The sequence below is a fragment of the Dermacentor andersoni genome, chromosome 4 (genome assembly GCF_023375885.2).
Source record: "Dermacentor andersoni chromosome 4, qqDerAnde1_hic_scaffold, whole genome shotgun sequence".
NCBI classification, from domain to species: Eukaryota; Metazoa; Arthropoda; class Arachnida; order Ixodida; family Ixodidae; genus Dermacentor; species Dermacentor andersoni.
In genome coordinates this window covers 80217792-80235747 of record NC_092817.1, presented here as the reverse complement: position 1 = coordinate 80235747, position 17956 = coordinate 80217792, and the positions used below count along the sequence as shown (strand labels likewise).

The window sequence follows — 17956 nt, the reverse complement described above, 5'->3', positions numbered from 1 at the left end:
AGCATTCTTCGAAAGTGATTGTTCATGAATATGACCCAGGTTTGTCAATGTGTGTTGTGGTGCACACATACGCTTGCCCTTGGCCTAGACATTCCAGTGGCCGTGATTTTCAATCAGTACTTTTTATGCTATCCCCCTGTCACGCTTTTTGTGCTTCGTCAGGGGTCAGAGCAACACTCCATGCGCATTAACAATGGGATCAGTTGGCCGTGAACAGTAGATAAGAGTTGCTTAGGCTCCATTTACATGGACCCGACATGAGCAAGTCGATTCGTAAATTGGGCTGACTGAGCCCGATGTGACCGTGTTTATGTGAACTCGCTTCTGACTAGTCTGGACAATGACGGTATGCTGCATTGAGTCGAGACATTAATGCATCCAAACTGCGCTTCAAGTTCTCGCAGCTGTCTGCAACAGATCTATTCAATGGGTCTTATCGTTATGTTTAGGTTAATGTTGCACTGTGCAGTGCTTGTCGGGGCATAAATTGCGATGTCACAGTGGTTCTGCGCAAGTCTTAGTGCTGGCTGGCCCGGTCCTTCTGCATTTTCATGCATGCTGCAAGTGGATCAGGCTGAGTCAACCTACTCTATGCAGCCGGGCTGACAGTCAATGCTTGTTCAGCCTGACCAGCAAGCATTTACATGAACTCCACAGGCCGATTCCAGCCTGATGAGCCAGCTCGACCCAGTTCTGTCAGGTTCATGTAAACACCCTGGCAGAACAAGACGGAAGGCGTCGCTACAGATAGGCGGAAGTATAGTCAATGCATGCAACAAACTCTTGGCGACTACTAGATTGACTAGCTTCTGTTTTGCAGAGTACCGGTGACGTCTCAAAGTGAAAATATAGCTATTTCTGCTATATTGACATACGGCCAGGCAGTCAGTTTGAATTATCACACGTGTTGTAAGGGCTGCAAAATTTCGGTCATCATTATACATAAATCTATGGGGCTAGTGGCAATGCCACGTGTCTGTTCAAATAATCAAGCATGTCTGAATAATTGGTTGTTGACTATACAGGAAAACAAAAATGCAGTACATTGTATGTTTTTGTTCCAGCGTTTTGACCGGTTGAAATGTTATAACCAGAGCTTAAAATGTGCTGCTTTCTTTTTTCTGCTGTGTATCTTTATGTGTTAAGCAAGAAGGGGGGGGGCCAGCAGAGAGGAGGGGAAATTCGAACCACTGTCTTGCCTGTCCAAAGCAGGGTGCAGCCCTACTGTCGACTATTATAGCACCAAACTGCAAGGCAGGTTTCAGCAATGTGTATAATGGCATTAATGATTGGAGAGGCTCTGCTTTTGGCCACATAACAGTATAGCCACTGGCTGCACTAGATGGTTTCTTTCTTTCCTTCTTCTTCTTCGTTTTTTTTTCCTTTTTCTTGTCATTTTCAAGCGAAGCTTGTATTGGCTCACAAGTGTCGTCGTCGTCATGGTCACGCAAAAAACCCAGTTGCTCCCAGAGCAGGGCAGCTGTGGGAAAGCGCGGTTTGATGAGTTGACAGCTGCGCTGGTTCCGGAACGCAAGTCGTTAGCAAGGATTCCAGCTGCATAAGCATGCGCACTAACAATCAGAGCTGGGGAGGGAAAAAGCAGGAAAGGGTTTCGTGTACGCTGTGCTGGCTTCGTTTCCCTTTGGTTCAGTCTTGGGAAACTGATGGGATGGCCACGCATTGTGCGCTCCCCCGAGGAATGGGCGGCGTTCGACGAGCAGTGGCGAGAACTCGCCCGTGAAAGGGCTTGCCGTCAGTGCACCGATCAAGCCGTCAGAGCCGCCCGAGCCTACGCAATCCGACAGCAATGAGAATAAGATCTTGAGCTGAGGGAGCGGGAGGCCAAAGCAATCCGGCACGGTTACCTGTGGGTTAATTAACCGTTATGGATGCCAGGTGCACGCAGGACAAGCTTCGTTTACCCCCATTTTTCAGTAGGGGAGGGTTGATCTTTCTTTTTTAAGCAGCTTGTCCTACAGTACACGTGTACAAAGAGCATGGAGGCCCTTCTCATGTAGAAATACCAGTAGTGCCTCAGTGAATGTATCGTTCGATGAGCCAACACCTATAACTGTCTCTTTGATCTATTTGTTGCTTGGCAGGTCTTAAAAATATCTCTCAAGTAGTCCTTGTTCTTGGCCAGATCCACAAGGGGCTCGTGAATGTCTGCTGCAAGTGATGGAACAGAAGCTGATAAGCACGTTACTGTCACAGGTTTTCCTTCATTTGTGGCTCTTTCTGTCTGGAGAATTTGTGCGGAGTTTCTTTTCGGATGCATCTTACATACAAATGTATGCTGGCTTTCTATTTTTGGACACATCACTGTTTTGCATTGAAGAGTCCTGAAGGACATTCCATAGTGCCAATCAGCTTAATTTTATCACGCAGTTCAACCATGGTGAAAATTCGGGGCAAACGGATTCGCATCAAGACTCCGGTGTGCCGAGCTCTCAAGAAAATCAACAATGTTGGTGAGGCACAACATTTTCTTAACACTGGTAGTTTTACTGTGGTGTGTCTGGACGTGTAGCAGCCACAGTCTTTTCAGTTTGCATTCACTCAGGTTTAAATCTAACTGGTTTTTCTTTCATTCCTTTATTTCTTTCTTTTTTTTTCACATTTCTTGTTGCTGTTTAGTAGCTGCGAGAAAACAAAACCTTGAAGGAGCTTTTAAACTTTATCAGCACCCTCTTTGACGTTAGTGACATAAAAAAAATGCAAAGCATCAGAACTTGTTAGATAACATTTCGCTGACCTATCATTATGAAGTAATCTGTGTAATGAATAACCTTTTCTATATTATTGGATGAGACACTCATTATGACAAAAGACACGAATATGCATGTTCGTGAAACTTAACACAGTGAACTAGAGATGAGTCTGACATATCGTTGCTTCTAATTGTGCTACTTTGCACCAGATGGCCAAATTAAAAGTAATAATTTCCATCTCATAGTGTTTAGAGGATTGCTTCCTTGCAGTATATGTCAAGGTTATCGAAATGTCTGAATTCTTGTTTAGCTTTGACATTTTCTTGATATATTTTCACTTTCAAGTAAGTATATTGCTGTCCTTGATCGAAAGGTTTTTGTAAAGCGCATATTTGGCTTTATTTGCTGCACACCAAAGGAACCTGGGTCATCAAATTTAATCTGAAGCTCTCCACTACGACATCTCTTGTAATGCAGCTGTTGCTTTGGGACAGCAGGGTGTTATAGTTCAGTATCTCTTACAATGCACACTGCCAACAGTTACGTATTCTGGTATTGAAGAGTACTGGAGTGATATTGCATTATGAATAAGCTCTTGTTGCAGAGACGCAAAGGGTGCAGGGGTCAGCTTAGCTGCCAAACAGGAAGGCAACTTGGCATCTTGACAGTGAAAGGAAGGTTACGTTTCGCTTTCAGCTGCTGGCATGCATACTGTATACACGCACGTGGATGCATACTCTTTGTCAACAGTATACGGGCTACATTGCCTGAGAACATCAAGCTGACCGCATGCTGCTCAAGAGAGTTTCCGTGGTATACCATAAGTTCCAATGCCCTGGGGAGTGAAAATAACTCTCTTACTCACCGTCGCAAGCCTGGAGTGATGTACTGTTGATTTGAGCTGAGTTGTTGTTTAGACTCCATTATGGACTCAGATTTGTGTGTCTATATGTGACATAAAACGACAAGAAAGGGGGTTAACCGAGGGACCCGATTATTTATTAATCATATCATAACACGCTAACAAACAGAGACGCCAAGGACAACACAGGGGAAATTACGTACTTGAACTTACTAATTGAAGTAAAGAAATTTTAAATTAATGGAACTGAAAGTGGACGGAAAAACAACTTCCCACAGGTGGGGAAAGATCCCACGTCTTTCGCATTATGCATGCAGTGCTCTACCAATTGAGCTACCGCGGTGCCATCTTCCCATCCACTTTCTGGGCTATTTATGTGTTATTACTGCAACTAACCCTGGGAGTGTTAGCCAGCGCCACCACTCACAAACCTTGGCGGCGGATGTGGAACATTCTTTCTGCCTTCAGGTAGCATGTGAGGGTTTACTGACCAGTTGTCTTCACCCTAAAGAGATCACGTACTTGTGATGCTTGCGGCCGAAAGGATGTTCCACATCTGCCGCCAAGGTTTGTGAGTGGTAGCGCTGGCTAACACTCCCAGGGTTAGTTGTAGCAGTAATACATAAATAGCCCAGGAACTGGATGGGAAAACGGCGCTGCGGTAGCTTAATTGGTAGAGCATCGCACGCGTAATGCAAAAGACATGGGATCGTTCCTCACCTGCGGCAAGTTGTTTTTTCATCCACTTTCAGTTGCATTAATTTATAATTTGTTTATTTCAATTAGTAAGAACAAGTAATTTCCCCTGTGTTGTCCTTGGTGTCTTTGTTTGTTGGCTTCTTATGACATGTTACATAAATGACACAGGTCCTAAATCTTGTGTGTTTTCCAGATACGAAGGATGAGCCACCCAAGCTTCCAGCTGATGTGTGGGTGGAGTTCCGGCCTCGCACCAATGCCGCTTGGGTGCAGGTACAGTCTCTGGCTCAGAATCCTCGGGTACGCACAAAGACCAGCCTACAGCGCCGGCTCTCCAACGTGCTCGAGCATTTGCAGGCGCGGTGGAAACCGCTCCGCCTACGGCAGGTAATGATGAGGCTTCACTTTTTGCAGTACTTGCAGAAGAAAAGTAGAATTCTAAACAGTCCATTTGCTGGCCAGATTTAATCAAGTTGGCTGCTTCGCTGTAGGAATAGGTTGCCCTAGCAAATCGATATTATGCTCAATGTGCCATGGCAGAGAAATTTGCTAGTGCATAATGCAGTAAAGCCACCCTGCAAAAGCAGGTGGCTTGTTATGCAAGTGCACTGTTTTTGCTGCTAACAACTGTACCGGAATAGCGCTTCCTTTTTCCTCTGAATATTTGCTGAACATTCAAAAGCTCGTTGTTCCTCTAGCGTGTCTCTCCTAGCCCGGCCGTGTGCCACCCTCGTCCTATCTTGGAGGTAATCTCTGCAGGGGCAGAGGTTGGGCAAGCTGAGATGGCTGGTGGCTGCATGTGCGCTGTCCTCATGCACACCTAAAGCGGGACGTCGCATAATTTAAAGTTTCAAGACGCATTGAAAGGACAAGCAGCAGAACTGTTTGCTCCCCTCCGTGCGCCTTCTTCATTCATGCAATCGCTGTGACAGCGTGTGTTCGGGATCAAAGAGTGAGATCTGTTCATGTTTGCCTGTGCATGTACAGTCGAACCTACTTATAACGATACCGGTTTTAACAATATATCGGTTATAACAATGAAAAACTGCTGTACCGTCAACTTTTGTATATCTTCTATGGGGAAATAACCCGCTTACTACAATGTCCCCATGCCGCATTATCGGTTATAACGATGAAGTCTCACTGCTGGGTGTCCGAGCCGAAAGGTAATGGAATGCTAAATCCTTGAAAAGAAAAAAAAAAAAGTGAAGCGCGGGTCGCTGCACGATCGCCTGCCATCCCAACTGCTGCCGCGTGCTTCTCTCCATGAGGGATGTATGTCAGCCTCACGCGCATCTCTCCCGTCGCCCTTGCACCCTTCCAAACATGAATGGGCTGCACCCATAGCTCTGTGCCATGCCACCCTCCGAAACACGAATGGACCACGCCAACTGCGCTGACAACGCTGCCAGTGCTGCAGCCAGTTGGTTCTTTATTCTATGGCTGCGGCGCTGCTCCCAGATTGCGTGCACAGCCCTCACAGTTGGTTCTTTATTCTATGGCCCTCATTCTGCGCAATTCTGCTAACGGATTAAGTCACTCATGCTTTTCTTTGTTCGTTGCGTCGAAGTTGTTCCTGGCCACATTGTTTCTCAGCCTCGCTTGACTTGCTGCCGAAACGGAAGATGGCTGATCCACCCGCTGATCATCGGCAATGCACGACGTTGCCAGTATGAAGAAAACGCACTGCTATAGATTTGTAAATGAAGTGCTTCTAACCGATGAGGCGATCATCGCAAACGTGCTTGTATCGGATAGCGACAGTGACGGCCATGATGGCAGTGCTGATGTGGTAGGGAAGGTCGCTTCAACATTGTCCCCACAGGAGGTCCTGTATATGATTCAGTCCATCGTAGGCTTGTTTTCGCGAGGGACCTTCCGCTTCACTACGTGGAGCACCTGGATGCCTTGGAGAAGGATTTCAGCAAGCTTCGCGTAAAGCAAGCATGGCTGACGGACATGTGGTTTTCTTGTGCAAGCCAGTGGAAAGTAAGGGTGAGATGCTTTTGGTGATCTCGCTCCAGTGTTTCTTCTGGATTTATCAAGCTGAGATGCTGCCACAGCAACCTTCATGCATTATTTAAAAGGCACCTTTTGGGGCCACCAAAGTGATGCCTCAGCGGAGCTCGTATGTCATTTGTCGCCCGTGATCCTTCTTTGCAGTTGTTAAAGTAGTGCCATTCTTGAACGTTGACAGCTGCAGCTTGTTGACAACATGCGATCGGAGCACGCAGGAAGCAGAGTTAAACAGTTAAACGAGTCGACACAATCAGAAGCCGGATGGAGGAATGTGGTGGGGTGGAGAACTGGTCTCGCGCCATTATAGTTTTCTCCGAACAGCTTCGCCATCCCCCATTTTGATTTTTTTTCCATGCAACTCGGTTAGAACAATTATCGGTTATAACAATGGAATTTTCGTGGCACTTGAATATTGTTATAAGGGGGTTCGACTGTAGCACCATACTTGCTAATTAGTAAGTGTATGTTTACTGCAATTTAGAGGCCCTAAAAAACTACAAGTGTGGCGTCTTTCGGGTGTAGCTGCAACTTTTTTTACTAATGCTTCCCAATTTTCATACCTGATAAGTACATTAAAGTCTCATTAATTCGAGCCTGCCTAATTCGAACTTCCAGTTTACTCGAACTGACACTGTGATCCTTTCATAATTATGTGTATTTCAGTGTGCAAAATCCCCTGATAATTCGAACGTGTAAGCGTTGGTGATGGTTAATTCGAACCATGCTGCCAACCATGGCCTCAGCAGCACATCAACTTACACGGTGCCACTTCCAACCAGGCAGTTCGGGCGTGCACGGGCTGTTGTTCCTGTTTCCCTTTGCAAGTACCATATTTTGGTGCTTATAACCCATACCAAAATTTGAAAAAATTTAATGGTAATGTCAGTGTGTGGATTATATGCGAATTTTGCCTTGGAGGTGCAGTTTCACAGCAGCAGAAATGTTACCTAAATGTGTGGCTTCATGGCAGCACACACCGCACTGCCGTGAAGCTGTACTTTTGGGACTTGTCACTCATGTGTTAGCTCAGTGCACATGTGCCGCCTAAAGCAGTGCTGCGTGAAAGTCCTCTATTGAATGAGGCGTTTTCATTCAAACTCTGTTTCATACGACTAAATTTGGGCCCCTTCGAGTTTGAATTATCATGATTCGATGGTATGGCCCTCTAACGTGCGAAAAGCGTATGGTAGAATTCCTACAACTTTGAAAATATGCAGCTGTACTCTCGTTGAGCTCCACTCACGCAGGTTTTGTGTGCTTGCTTGCTGCCCCAGAAGGAACAGGCAGTAGCCAGCCTGGCAGGCACAGACTGCAAGGCCCTGGCCTCGATGGAGCCCGAGGTGGCACAGGAGCTGCGAGTCTGGCCCAGCACCCCCATCTCGCCCGTCAGCATCTCAGCCATGGCCTCAAGCTTGGATGTGTCCTTCCAGTGCCACCGTAAGAAGGCTGCCACCATGGCGGAAGGGCTCAAGTCACGCCCCACAAGGCCAACCAAGCAGTCACGAGCCGTTAAGGCGGCAGCGTCCCAGGCCGCCACAACCACCGCAACTTCCTCCACAACGACTGGAAATGCAGCGCAAGATTCGACGACAGATGCTGTTGCATCTGTTGAGCCTGCTCAGCAAAACAGTATGTGGATTCAGATGACAGCTTAGTAGTAACTGCGAGAACCCTATCTTGAGCTGGACGTTTGATCATGGGCATGGCTATCTCATGAATTATTTGTAGTGGTAGTATTTGTCATTGCTAGTCGCATAGGCTTTCTTAAAATACATACATTCAACTTCATGGTGCTATTATAGTATATCAGGTGGCCACAGTGCTATGCTGTCCCAACTGTTCCTACCCACAGTTGTGTGTCAGCTAGCTTATTTCAGTGACGAGCTGTCATTTACAGCAATGTCCACATGCACAAAGGCTTAAAAATAGTAAGCTTACACTGAATTTTGAACACACTGACTTTGGGGAAACACAGAACACTGATAAGTTGGTGTGAAGGTCATGTCCATAAGTTTTGGTTTCATATCTTAATTGTCATTACAGTGTGTGCATCCCATTTTTGCTGCATTAATGCTTACCCTGTGTGTTTGTTTATGGCTAATAAACCTAAACCTTAGAAAGATTCTGGAAAGGGCTGGAGCAGCTTGAATGGAGACTATTTCTATTTCTTAAATGAAACTTACTTCTACGAACCAGTTTCACAACTGTTTCAGTTGTGAAAAACCAGTTTCAGGCGAACACAGCCTGAAGAAATCTACACAATGGTCTTTTAATGTACAACACCGTTGTACCTACAGCCTTAGTGTTTGTTATACAGTCAAATCTCGTTACTACAAACCCCACATTAACGAATTTCTTGAATTTACAAGTATTTTAAAAATCCCTGCCTGATTGCTTGTATTTCCAATGTAAAAATATTTCAGAACTATGAATTTCACTACAGCGCATATTTCAGAATAATACAAGTAGTTTATTTTCCCCTTTATAACCGAGGAACATAAGTATGACGAATTCGTCTAAAAGTAACAGCGCCGCGACTCTCACGTGAATTAGAAGCAGAGAGTGCAATAGCTATCATAACGACCATGTCGCAGTAGCTATCATCATCACCATGTCGAGTGCTAACTGCTTCACTAGACTTCCCCAAGAACTTCATGACAAATGTATGGCGATGTTTGCGCGAGATCCAACAATGAATGCAGCTAACGACGGCACCAAGAAGAAGCGAAATCAGTTTTTGCTGCAGGACAAATTGGACGTATTGCAGGAAATCGAAGCAGGGAAAAAGCAAATCGACGTGAGCAGATAGCGTGTGTGGGGTTCTCCTCCCGTACTCTTGGGACAAAGGAACGACAACACAGTAGTGCAAACAATCACAAGGGCATTTATTGCACCTTTCATAGATCAATGCCAGCTAGCCGAGTTGCTATCCACAAAACATACCGATGGGCGTGCGACAAATCTAGAAGTCCGACTCACCGCGACTGGATAGCGAGCGAATATGTTCGCCCCATGCTGGATCCCAACGCCTGGTCGTTCGCGCGTACTGTCACGCGAACGGTGGGCGCATTCCAAGGCGGCCACGCGAGACGGTCTCGCAGAAGCATGGGTCGGTGCATGCGTGGCACGGCACGTCCGTCCCGCTCGCTGTCCAGAATCCAAGAGAGAGTGCCTTGTCTTTCCCGCACCCAAGTAACCCCGCAGCGGCGCGACACTCGCGCCATCTCTCGCACCGCGCTTGTACCACTCCGACCGCCGCGGGCGCCAGGCCACGCGAGCCGTGCGGGAAAACAACATATCAGGGGATGCGTGAGAGTCGCGCATCCCCACACGTGGCATTGCCCCATCGACCGTCGCGACCATTTTGAAAAACCGAGACAGGATTGTCAAGCTTCACCGGGAATCGCAACTCGCTCCTACGAGGAAACGGCTGCGACTGGGAAACTTTCAAAATGTGGACCAAGCTGTTCTCGCGTGGTTCAGAGATGCTAGACTGCAAAGCGTTCCCGTGTCTGGCCCAATGTTCCAAGAAAAAGCCGACGAATTTGCTTGATGCACTTGAAATAACAGAGTTCGACACCAGTGTGAGTTGGCTTTTTCGTTTCCACCAAAGGAACGGAATAACTTCGCATATAGTCTCGGGCGAGGAAAAGGCTGCTGACAGAGATGACGTGGATTCCTGGTGCATTGATTATTTTCTAGAGGTGGCTGAATCGTACTCTGAAGATGAAATTTTCAACGCGGATGAGACCGCATGTTTTTATCAGCTCCTGCCAGACCAGATGATGCACTTCAAAGGGCAGCAGTGCAAAGGAGGGAAGAAGTCGCATCTTCGCGTGATAGTCCTGCTCTGCTGCAATGCTACAGGCACGAGGAAAATTAAACCGCTTGTCATTGAAAAGTATGCGAAGCCTTGCTGCATGAAAAACGTCATGTCGTTGCCATACAACTACCGCACCAACAAACGAGCCTAGATGACCAGAGAACTCTTTTCTTAGTGGCTCATCAAACTCGACGACCAAATGAGGAGGGATGACCGAGGAATTCTACTGGTTGTTGACAACTGCTCTGTTCACATTGTGAATGTTCGCTTGATGCATATTTGCTGGAAGTTTCTGCCACCAAACAACACGTCCCTGCTGCAACCCCTAGACCAGGGCATTATAAAGAGTGTGAAAGCGGTTGCGCAGCGGATGATTATCAACCTCTGCATAAAGCAGTTGACTGCAATCAATACTCGTTAGGCAGCGGAAATGCTCACAGGAGCTTGGTGGAACTTGAAGGCATCCACCATTAGCAACTGCTAGAGAAAAGCAGGGCTTGTCAATGCACCTGTGCAGCTTGGCGAACAACAACCCAGGAGACCTGTGTATGAGGTTGTGGAACTGCTGCCCGCCGTCTCTTCCTTCGACGACTACATGGAGAGTGACAGCGCAGCACTAACGGCGGTGGACCTGACAACCGAAAAGATTGTTAACTGCGTTCGTGACGTCTCCAGTGACGATGTCGACCTGAAGGAAGACGACTGTGGGTCACCGAACACAGAAGATGAGATCGTATCGAACATTGTTGTTTTAGTGAGCATGAACAAAGTCCGCACTTTCATCGCTCGGTGCAACGACGTACCCAATGAGGTGTTGTGCAAAGTGGAAGATGCAGACGCACTCCTAATCGGTCGTGCGTGCTGCACGCGCCAGTAGAAAATCACAGATTTCTTCAAATAAAGCAGTTTTGAAGTAAGTGAAACATTTTTATTTGAGAGTATGCTTGTCTGCACAAGCATCTACTGCCAAGGTACATAATTTTCATTCCTCTTATAACTGCAAGTTTTTCGTTACGATATTTCTAAATAACGAAAGATTTTTGGCGGTCCCATGTGATTCGTTATACTGAGATTTGACTGTACATCAGTAAATTTTACTTTGTGTGACAATGTCACGATAATATTCACAAATTTTCAGTTTGCTTACAAGAAACCAGAAGGGTCAGGACTAAAAGCGCTATCATGCGCCTGACTGAGGCCCTGACCCCTGTACAATCTGCGCTCCAGCGAAGCAATCAGGACAGCGTAAGAATAAGGAGAAAAGGAAAAAAAAGGGGGGGGGGGGGTGTTGAACAAGGAATTCATTAGGCAAGATCGAGAAAAAAAATTGTGCACTACAAGCTAAGAAAAACAAGCACACAATGTGCAACCATAAGAACAGCACGAGCAACACAGTTTGGCCAAATAATAAAAAAAACTTAATTAACCATATTTGTAGTAGTGTTTCAGTTCTTAAAAGGCCGCTGAAATGGTTCGGACAAATTGTGTAGACGCGTAGGGTACAGCTTAAGTAGAACATTTGCACCACAATTTAAGTGAAGCGTTACGTATTAATGGAGCTACAAGCGATTACAAGTTACCCTCCTCCCTAGCCATGCCTTTCCTCCTCAACTCGTTCGCCGAGCCATCGAGACTAAGCTCCGCCTTCACTGGTTCTGCGTCACGATGTGACGTCACATCATCCACTTCCGGTTGTTTTGGAGCCCGCCCCCGCCCGCGCGAAACCTCTCCGCTAGCCGCTTAGCCGTCGACCGCAAGCGAGAGCTATCGAAACAGCGTGTGTTGCGAGCATTCTGTTGCAGTGCCGAACGTGTCTGGTATTCCATTAACCACACACTAGCGGAACGTTTCGATGGAACGGAGGAAGCATAAACTCAAGCTGATGAAGGAACTTTAGCATAGATGTACGGGAGCTGCCTGATCGGTCTCCACGGTCCAGCCACCCACAGAGCTTAACCAGTTAAAGAAAGAGCTAATATTGCTCTAACCAAGTGTAAAACATTGTAAACATTTAAAAAAAACGTGTTAACGATTACACTCCTGCGAAAAATTTACGCCAGCAGCAAAGAAGAATACATTTTGTTACTGCTACTGTGTCTGGTTGAGCTCTGTGCCACCAAGTGGCTGCACCGTGCAGACCATTCACATTTGCGCTTCTGTTCATCCCATGAAACGACACGCTCAAATGGCCAGGCCCTGTCCCATTTGCGCTTGCGTTTACCCTAATACCGGACTCGCGAAACGCTATTGTGTTAGTAATCTTCCGGTGTAAAGTGACGGCTGCAATCGAGCAAATCCTGGCGCTGATTGGATAGCGGCAGTCCGATGCGCTGCAGCCAGTCCGCTCGTCTACTGGCTTGCAAAGGGACCCGATGTCGCAGCTTGACATATTGCGAGTCGCTACGTTTGCAGTCCACAACGCAACAAAGTCGAATCATAGCACTCGCGAAAAGACAGACCGACACTAACGGCGGAGCTCTCGTCAAAGACTGAGCACGTTGTAACACAAGCAGACGACACTTGCTGTGTGCCGAAAGTGCTTAAGTGTACTGAAAAATTGTTCTTATGCATCCCCTTTATGTTACTTCCTTTTATAAACAACCAATTTACTAACATTTCAACTATTAGGAACATCATTTGTTTACCATAAAGTTGGAAAAATTATCGATCACGTGCCCTGGTCAGCCAATCGGATAGCTCGCCCCACTGACGTCATATGGGTGATTTGCGTCGTATGGGTAGGGGCGGCGTAACATTCCGCCGCGCAGTGTGCTGTGATCGCAGGGTGTCTACCAACCGGGAATTCTCAGGGATTTTGAGTAGTCTGGAAAAACTCAGGGAATTTGCGCCTCTATCAGGGAAAATTAGCGGTAATCTTGTTCAAAGGGTCGAAAGTCGCGGTAATGCTGGCTCGAGTAACAGATAGGAATCGTAATAAATCGTCTTTGACGCCCTGTCGTCGGCTGGAGGAGTTTCCAATGTACAGTCAATGACCGACTTTCCGGATGCGTGATAATTTGGACGGCTTCGCGGCACCACCACGTACCCCATATAGTCAACGTATCGGAACGTCTGAAATTTCGGGCGCAAGAACCCTTCGCCGTCCGATTTTCCGGTCTTTTTGCGCTGACCGCAGGTCCGAAACGGCATTAATCAAAGCCACCACCGCTGCCGTTTTGATTACCTCTCCGCCGCGACCCGGCGCTCTCGCATGCGGTTCCTCTGGCAGCCGTAGCCAGCACTGCGGCGACGCTAGACCTAGCTACTTCGACGTTAGCTATTAAGCTTCTTGCCGTTGGGTGCCGTGTTTTTCATTGAAAGAATTCGCTGCTGTCAGCAATGGCACCGACTGCGCCATTGTGGTCCTTGCAATTGGCTTCGAAGCTCGGAAAGCACAGTGCGTTGAATGAAGCCGGATTTTAAAAGTCAGCTTCGCCTCGGTACATGTATGTTACGTGGTGAAGCATACGCAAAAGTACTGCGGTGAAGCATTACAAGCGTCGGAAGGGGTTTTGTCATGGGTCACAATATGTATTCCTTAATTATACACGCGTGTATTCGGGATCTGCTGTTACAGTACGAGCACAGCTATGCCAAATACGTGTACCGACAGGCCTTCAGAGCGTTTTCGAATGTGCCTGTTGCGGTTTCAGCCCTTAAGGGCAGTAAATGACATGCATTTATTTTTTCCAACTGGCCGATTTTCGGACGTTTTCGCGGCCCCTAGGGAGTACGAAAAATGGGACGTGGACTGTGCAACTGACCAAGAAGATGCTTCAAATGTTTTGTGGGGCGAACGAGTGGCGGAAGGAGGACAAGAACAGAAAAAACCTATGCATTGAGGAATGAACGGGAAAGGAAACGTTCTGCCACCGTTTTGAAGGAGCTTGAGCTCAAAAAAAAAAAAAAAAAAGAAGTGTTGGCTGATGCCGGGATGGCAGATGTCCATCATCCAAACCAAAATAAACTCTTTAAAGCAGTGAAACACAACACTGAGGCGTCATGCGCGGGCTGAGAGTATGTCGGGACAGCTGAGGTTTACTTACGTGCTCTTGAGTAAGAATCTCAATTGTGACAAAGTTCGGGCCTCATACCACTGAGCTCGCTATCAGTTGATAGAAATAGCTCATATTAGAAAATATTTGCTTCTGTATGCATCTCCTTTTTATTCGTATTTACGATGTCCGACTCGATTTGCAGTTTTTTAAGACATTTTATTTGCTGTGCATATTACTTACCCCTTCCTTTCCATTCTCTTCTTGAATGACATAAACACTACTCCTTAGTATTCAAACTGAATTAAGTCGTTTTTTTTATTTTTTTCATATGCTTACTAGAGAGTGACAGCATCGGGTGACGTGGTTTCAGCCCGTCTTGACATAAAGCATAGTTCTGCGTCACTCAGGGAATTTTGCAAAGGCACTCAGGGAAAACCTGGAAAGCTCAGGGAATTTGGAAATGTCAACTTGGTAGACACCCTGGATCGGCAGCGATGTGCATTTTTAAAACCTTATAATAAATTACACGCTTTACGCGAAGCATTTAGATGCGTCAATTAATGATCAGAAGGACCTACTCTAACGACTCAGTACATTTGTAGAAAATCGTCAAAATCGTTTCAGGGTCCCTTTAACGTCGCAATTTGCAACAGTATGCATTTGGGAACAAATGCAGGAATCGGGAAACAACAACTGACATGGTACTTTACTATGTCTTACATATAAAAACGCTACAGTATTCATTGGGCTCAATCTGGAATGAATAAGCATTTAAAACTCACTTCATAAAAACACACAGAGTTCACATGAAAACCGTACATCACACCAACAAGCTATGTTTGGTTACATATATTTCTTTTATACAACTTTATTGAAGGCGATTGATTTATTTGGTCTGACATTTCCTTGTTTTCATTTAGGAGCTTTGAAATCTTATACCTCAAGCTTTGCATCCCATAATTAGTCCTAATCTTAGGTAGTTTATAGTTAATCACACGAAAGTTGCGGTCTGTGGTCGTTTGAAAATAGACTGACTCAAGATTTGCTCAGTTTTCTTTAATGACGATGATGTCCAGTCCAGCATTGTTAGACAACTTTTATTTCAAATCAAAATATCTTGTCACCCTTTTATGTCTGTGAAATATGTGGTAGAGTTTGTGCAACTTCGAAAACATGCATCAGTACTCCTTTAACAGTCAATAAAGTTATCCTAACCTCACTGTCATCACAGGCAGTAGCAGTGGCGGTGAGACGGCATCACAAGGCAGCAGTGTTCCGTCCTCCCCACCACTACCTGCGGGACAGGTGGAGGAAAATCCCGAGGACGAGGCCGCGAAGTCGTTGACCCTGCTGCGCAGCATGCTGGAGCCTGATCCACCAGTGACAACGGCAAGCACCGTTCCGGGGACTCAGTGTTCAGCTACCTCAAATTCATGCCTCACCTCTTCACCACCGGTGACCCCAACCCCAATGCCAGCTGCCATTGAGTGTGTCCAGAACATCTTGGCAGACGGCAGTGCGGTGGCGAGGGGCCTGACGCTGGGGCAGCTGCTGGGCAAGGCTGCCGAGGAGGCTCGTCAAGGCGGCGAGGATGAGGAGGACGAAGGAGGAGAGGCTAGGAGAAAGAAGAAGCGAGAGGAAGAAGAGCAAGAGGAGAAGAGAAGTCAGCAGGAGCAGCAGGAAGAGGCCAAGAGGAAGGAAGAGGAAGAGCATGCCCGTGAGCGTAGCACTAAAGGATGGACGGCCCAGGAGGCTGGGCTAATGACCATTGGCGAGCTCTATCTCATGGTGGGTGTCTGTGGCTGCAAGTTTGCTTGTTTGCACTGGGCTGGTGGTAGCACGAGCTACACAAGAATTCACCAGCTCACAGAAGCTTTACTAGTTTTCAGAGTCAAAAGTTGCTGTGCCATATCGCCACACAGTGGTGACAGTGCACAGTAGACCAGAAAGATGTATGCATTGGATTACCCTGTGGCCGGAATGTAATGCAACACTCAGTGTCATGACAGCGGTAATGAGCACAGTTGGAAGTCATTTAATTGATAGAGTAAAATTGCTCAAGTTCATCTGTGTTAGAGATTTGCAGTGCATTTGTGGTCTGATTAGACAGGCCCATATTGCTGTTGAAATGTCTGTGTCATGTTCTTTCTTGTTTTTGTCTGTGTCGACAGCAGTTTCAAAAGTGAACATACAGTTACCAGTTGTGTTTCTGGATTCGGATGGTCTTGTAAAAACGTCCAAATTGTCAGGAAGTTTGAAGAAACGAATATGAACGATAAAATCAGTGTTGTAGCTTTTTTGTAATTGCCAGCACAGTGAAAAATTTATTTATGAAATGTTGCTTTATGTGTTGCTCCACTGAACAACTATTTAATTTGAAATTTGTTGGTCAGTGCTGCGAGTGCATTGTGTTCATCCACCGTACAGCTTGATAGGCATCATGCGTTGTCACAAAATGCAGATGTTGCACTCTTGACCTTGACTCCACAGAACTGCCAGTTTAGCTACATGATGCGCTACATGAATTCAGTTTGGAGCTTAGTGCCTACATGTGAGCTTTAAGCTATTTCTTCCAGTAAGTCTGCATACAAACTTGGTAGGTTTTCATGTTAGTTGCTGGCTGGCCTGCAGACTAGCACATCTGTTTTTTGAAAGCCGATATACATTTGTTCACTTTTTCTTGCATATGGGCCACATCCAAGAAACAGGGTGTCTACCAACCGGGAAAACCGGGAATTCTCAGCAATATTGAATAGTCTGGAAATACTTAGTGAAAACTCATAAAATTTGTGCTTCTACCAGGGAAAATTAGCTGTCATTTTATTGAATGGGAACGAAAGTCACCCTAATCCTGGCTCAAGTAAAAGAGAGAAATCGTAATGAATTGTCTTTTACACCATGCTGTTGGTTGGAGGAGTTGCCAGTGTACAGTCAATGACCGATTTTCCGGATGCCTGATAATTTGGACGGCTTCATGGCACCACCATGTACCCCAGAGAGTCAATGTATAAGAATGTCTAAAATTTCATACGCAAGAACCCTTTGACGTCCGATTTTCCGGACTTTTTGCTGTGCAGGTCCAAAACGGCATTAATCAAAGCCACCACTTCCGCCGTTTTGATTACCTCGCCACCTCAAACTGGCGCTCTCGCATGCAGATCCGCTGGCAGCCGTAGCCACCACCACGACAATGCGAGGCCTAGCTGCTTCGACATTCGCTATTAAAGTTCTTGCCGTTAGGTGCCATATTTTTCATTGAAAAAATTCGCCGCTGTCAGCAGTGGCACCTCTGTAATCCTCGCGATTGGCTTCGAAGCTTAGCATAATGCGTTGCACAATGCCGGTTCCCGAAAGGCAGCTTCGCCTCAGCACAGCAATGTTACACGGTGAAGCATATGTGAAGTATTGCGGTGAAGCTTAACATGCGTGAGAGGGGGCAATTGTCACGGGACACAGTATGGATTTTCTAACTATATATGCGCGCACCCACCGTCTCCTGTCACAGTACGAGCATTGATATGTCTAAGAAGTGTACTGGCAGACCTTCAGAGCTTTTTCGGACGCACCTGTGGCGATTTGAGCCCTTAAGGGTAGTAAAAGACATGCATTCATTCTTTCAGCCCCCAGGGAGTCCGAAAAATCGGACGTTGACTGTACAACTGACCAATAAGATGCTTCAAATGGTCCGTGGGGCAAACGTGCGGCAGAACGAGGACGAGAATAAAAAGGACTGTTGCATTGAGAAATGATCGGGAAATGAACCGTGCCGCCTCTTCTTTGAAAGAGCTTGAGCTCAAAAAGAAAAGTGTTGGCCGACACCGAGATGCAGATGACCCTCATCCAA

The 17956-nt window shown here is 46.4% G+C and overlaps 1 protein-coding gene across 1 annotated transcript in view; it reads left to right on the top strand.

The window, feature by feature from the left end:
• The window catches only part of crm (cramped chromatin regulator), a 77285-nt gene that overhangs the window by 9736 nt on the left and 49593 nt on the right, over positions 1–17956 (top strand). The window contains exons 7-10 of the mRNA XM_050183276.3: positions 2389–2471; positions 4466–4659; positions 7566–7920; positions 15344–15900. Of these exons, the coding sequence (XP_050039233.1) occupies positions 2389–2471; positions 4466–4659; positions 7566–7920; positions 15344–15900 (1189 nt within the window). The remainder of the gene's footprint in view (positions 1–2388; positions 2472–4465; positions 4660–7565; positions 7921–15343; positions 15901–17956) is intronic.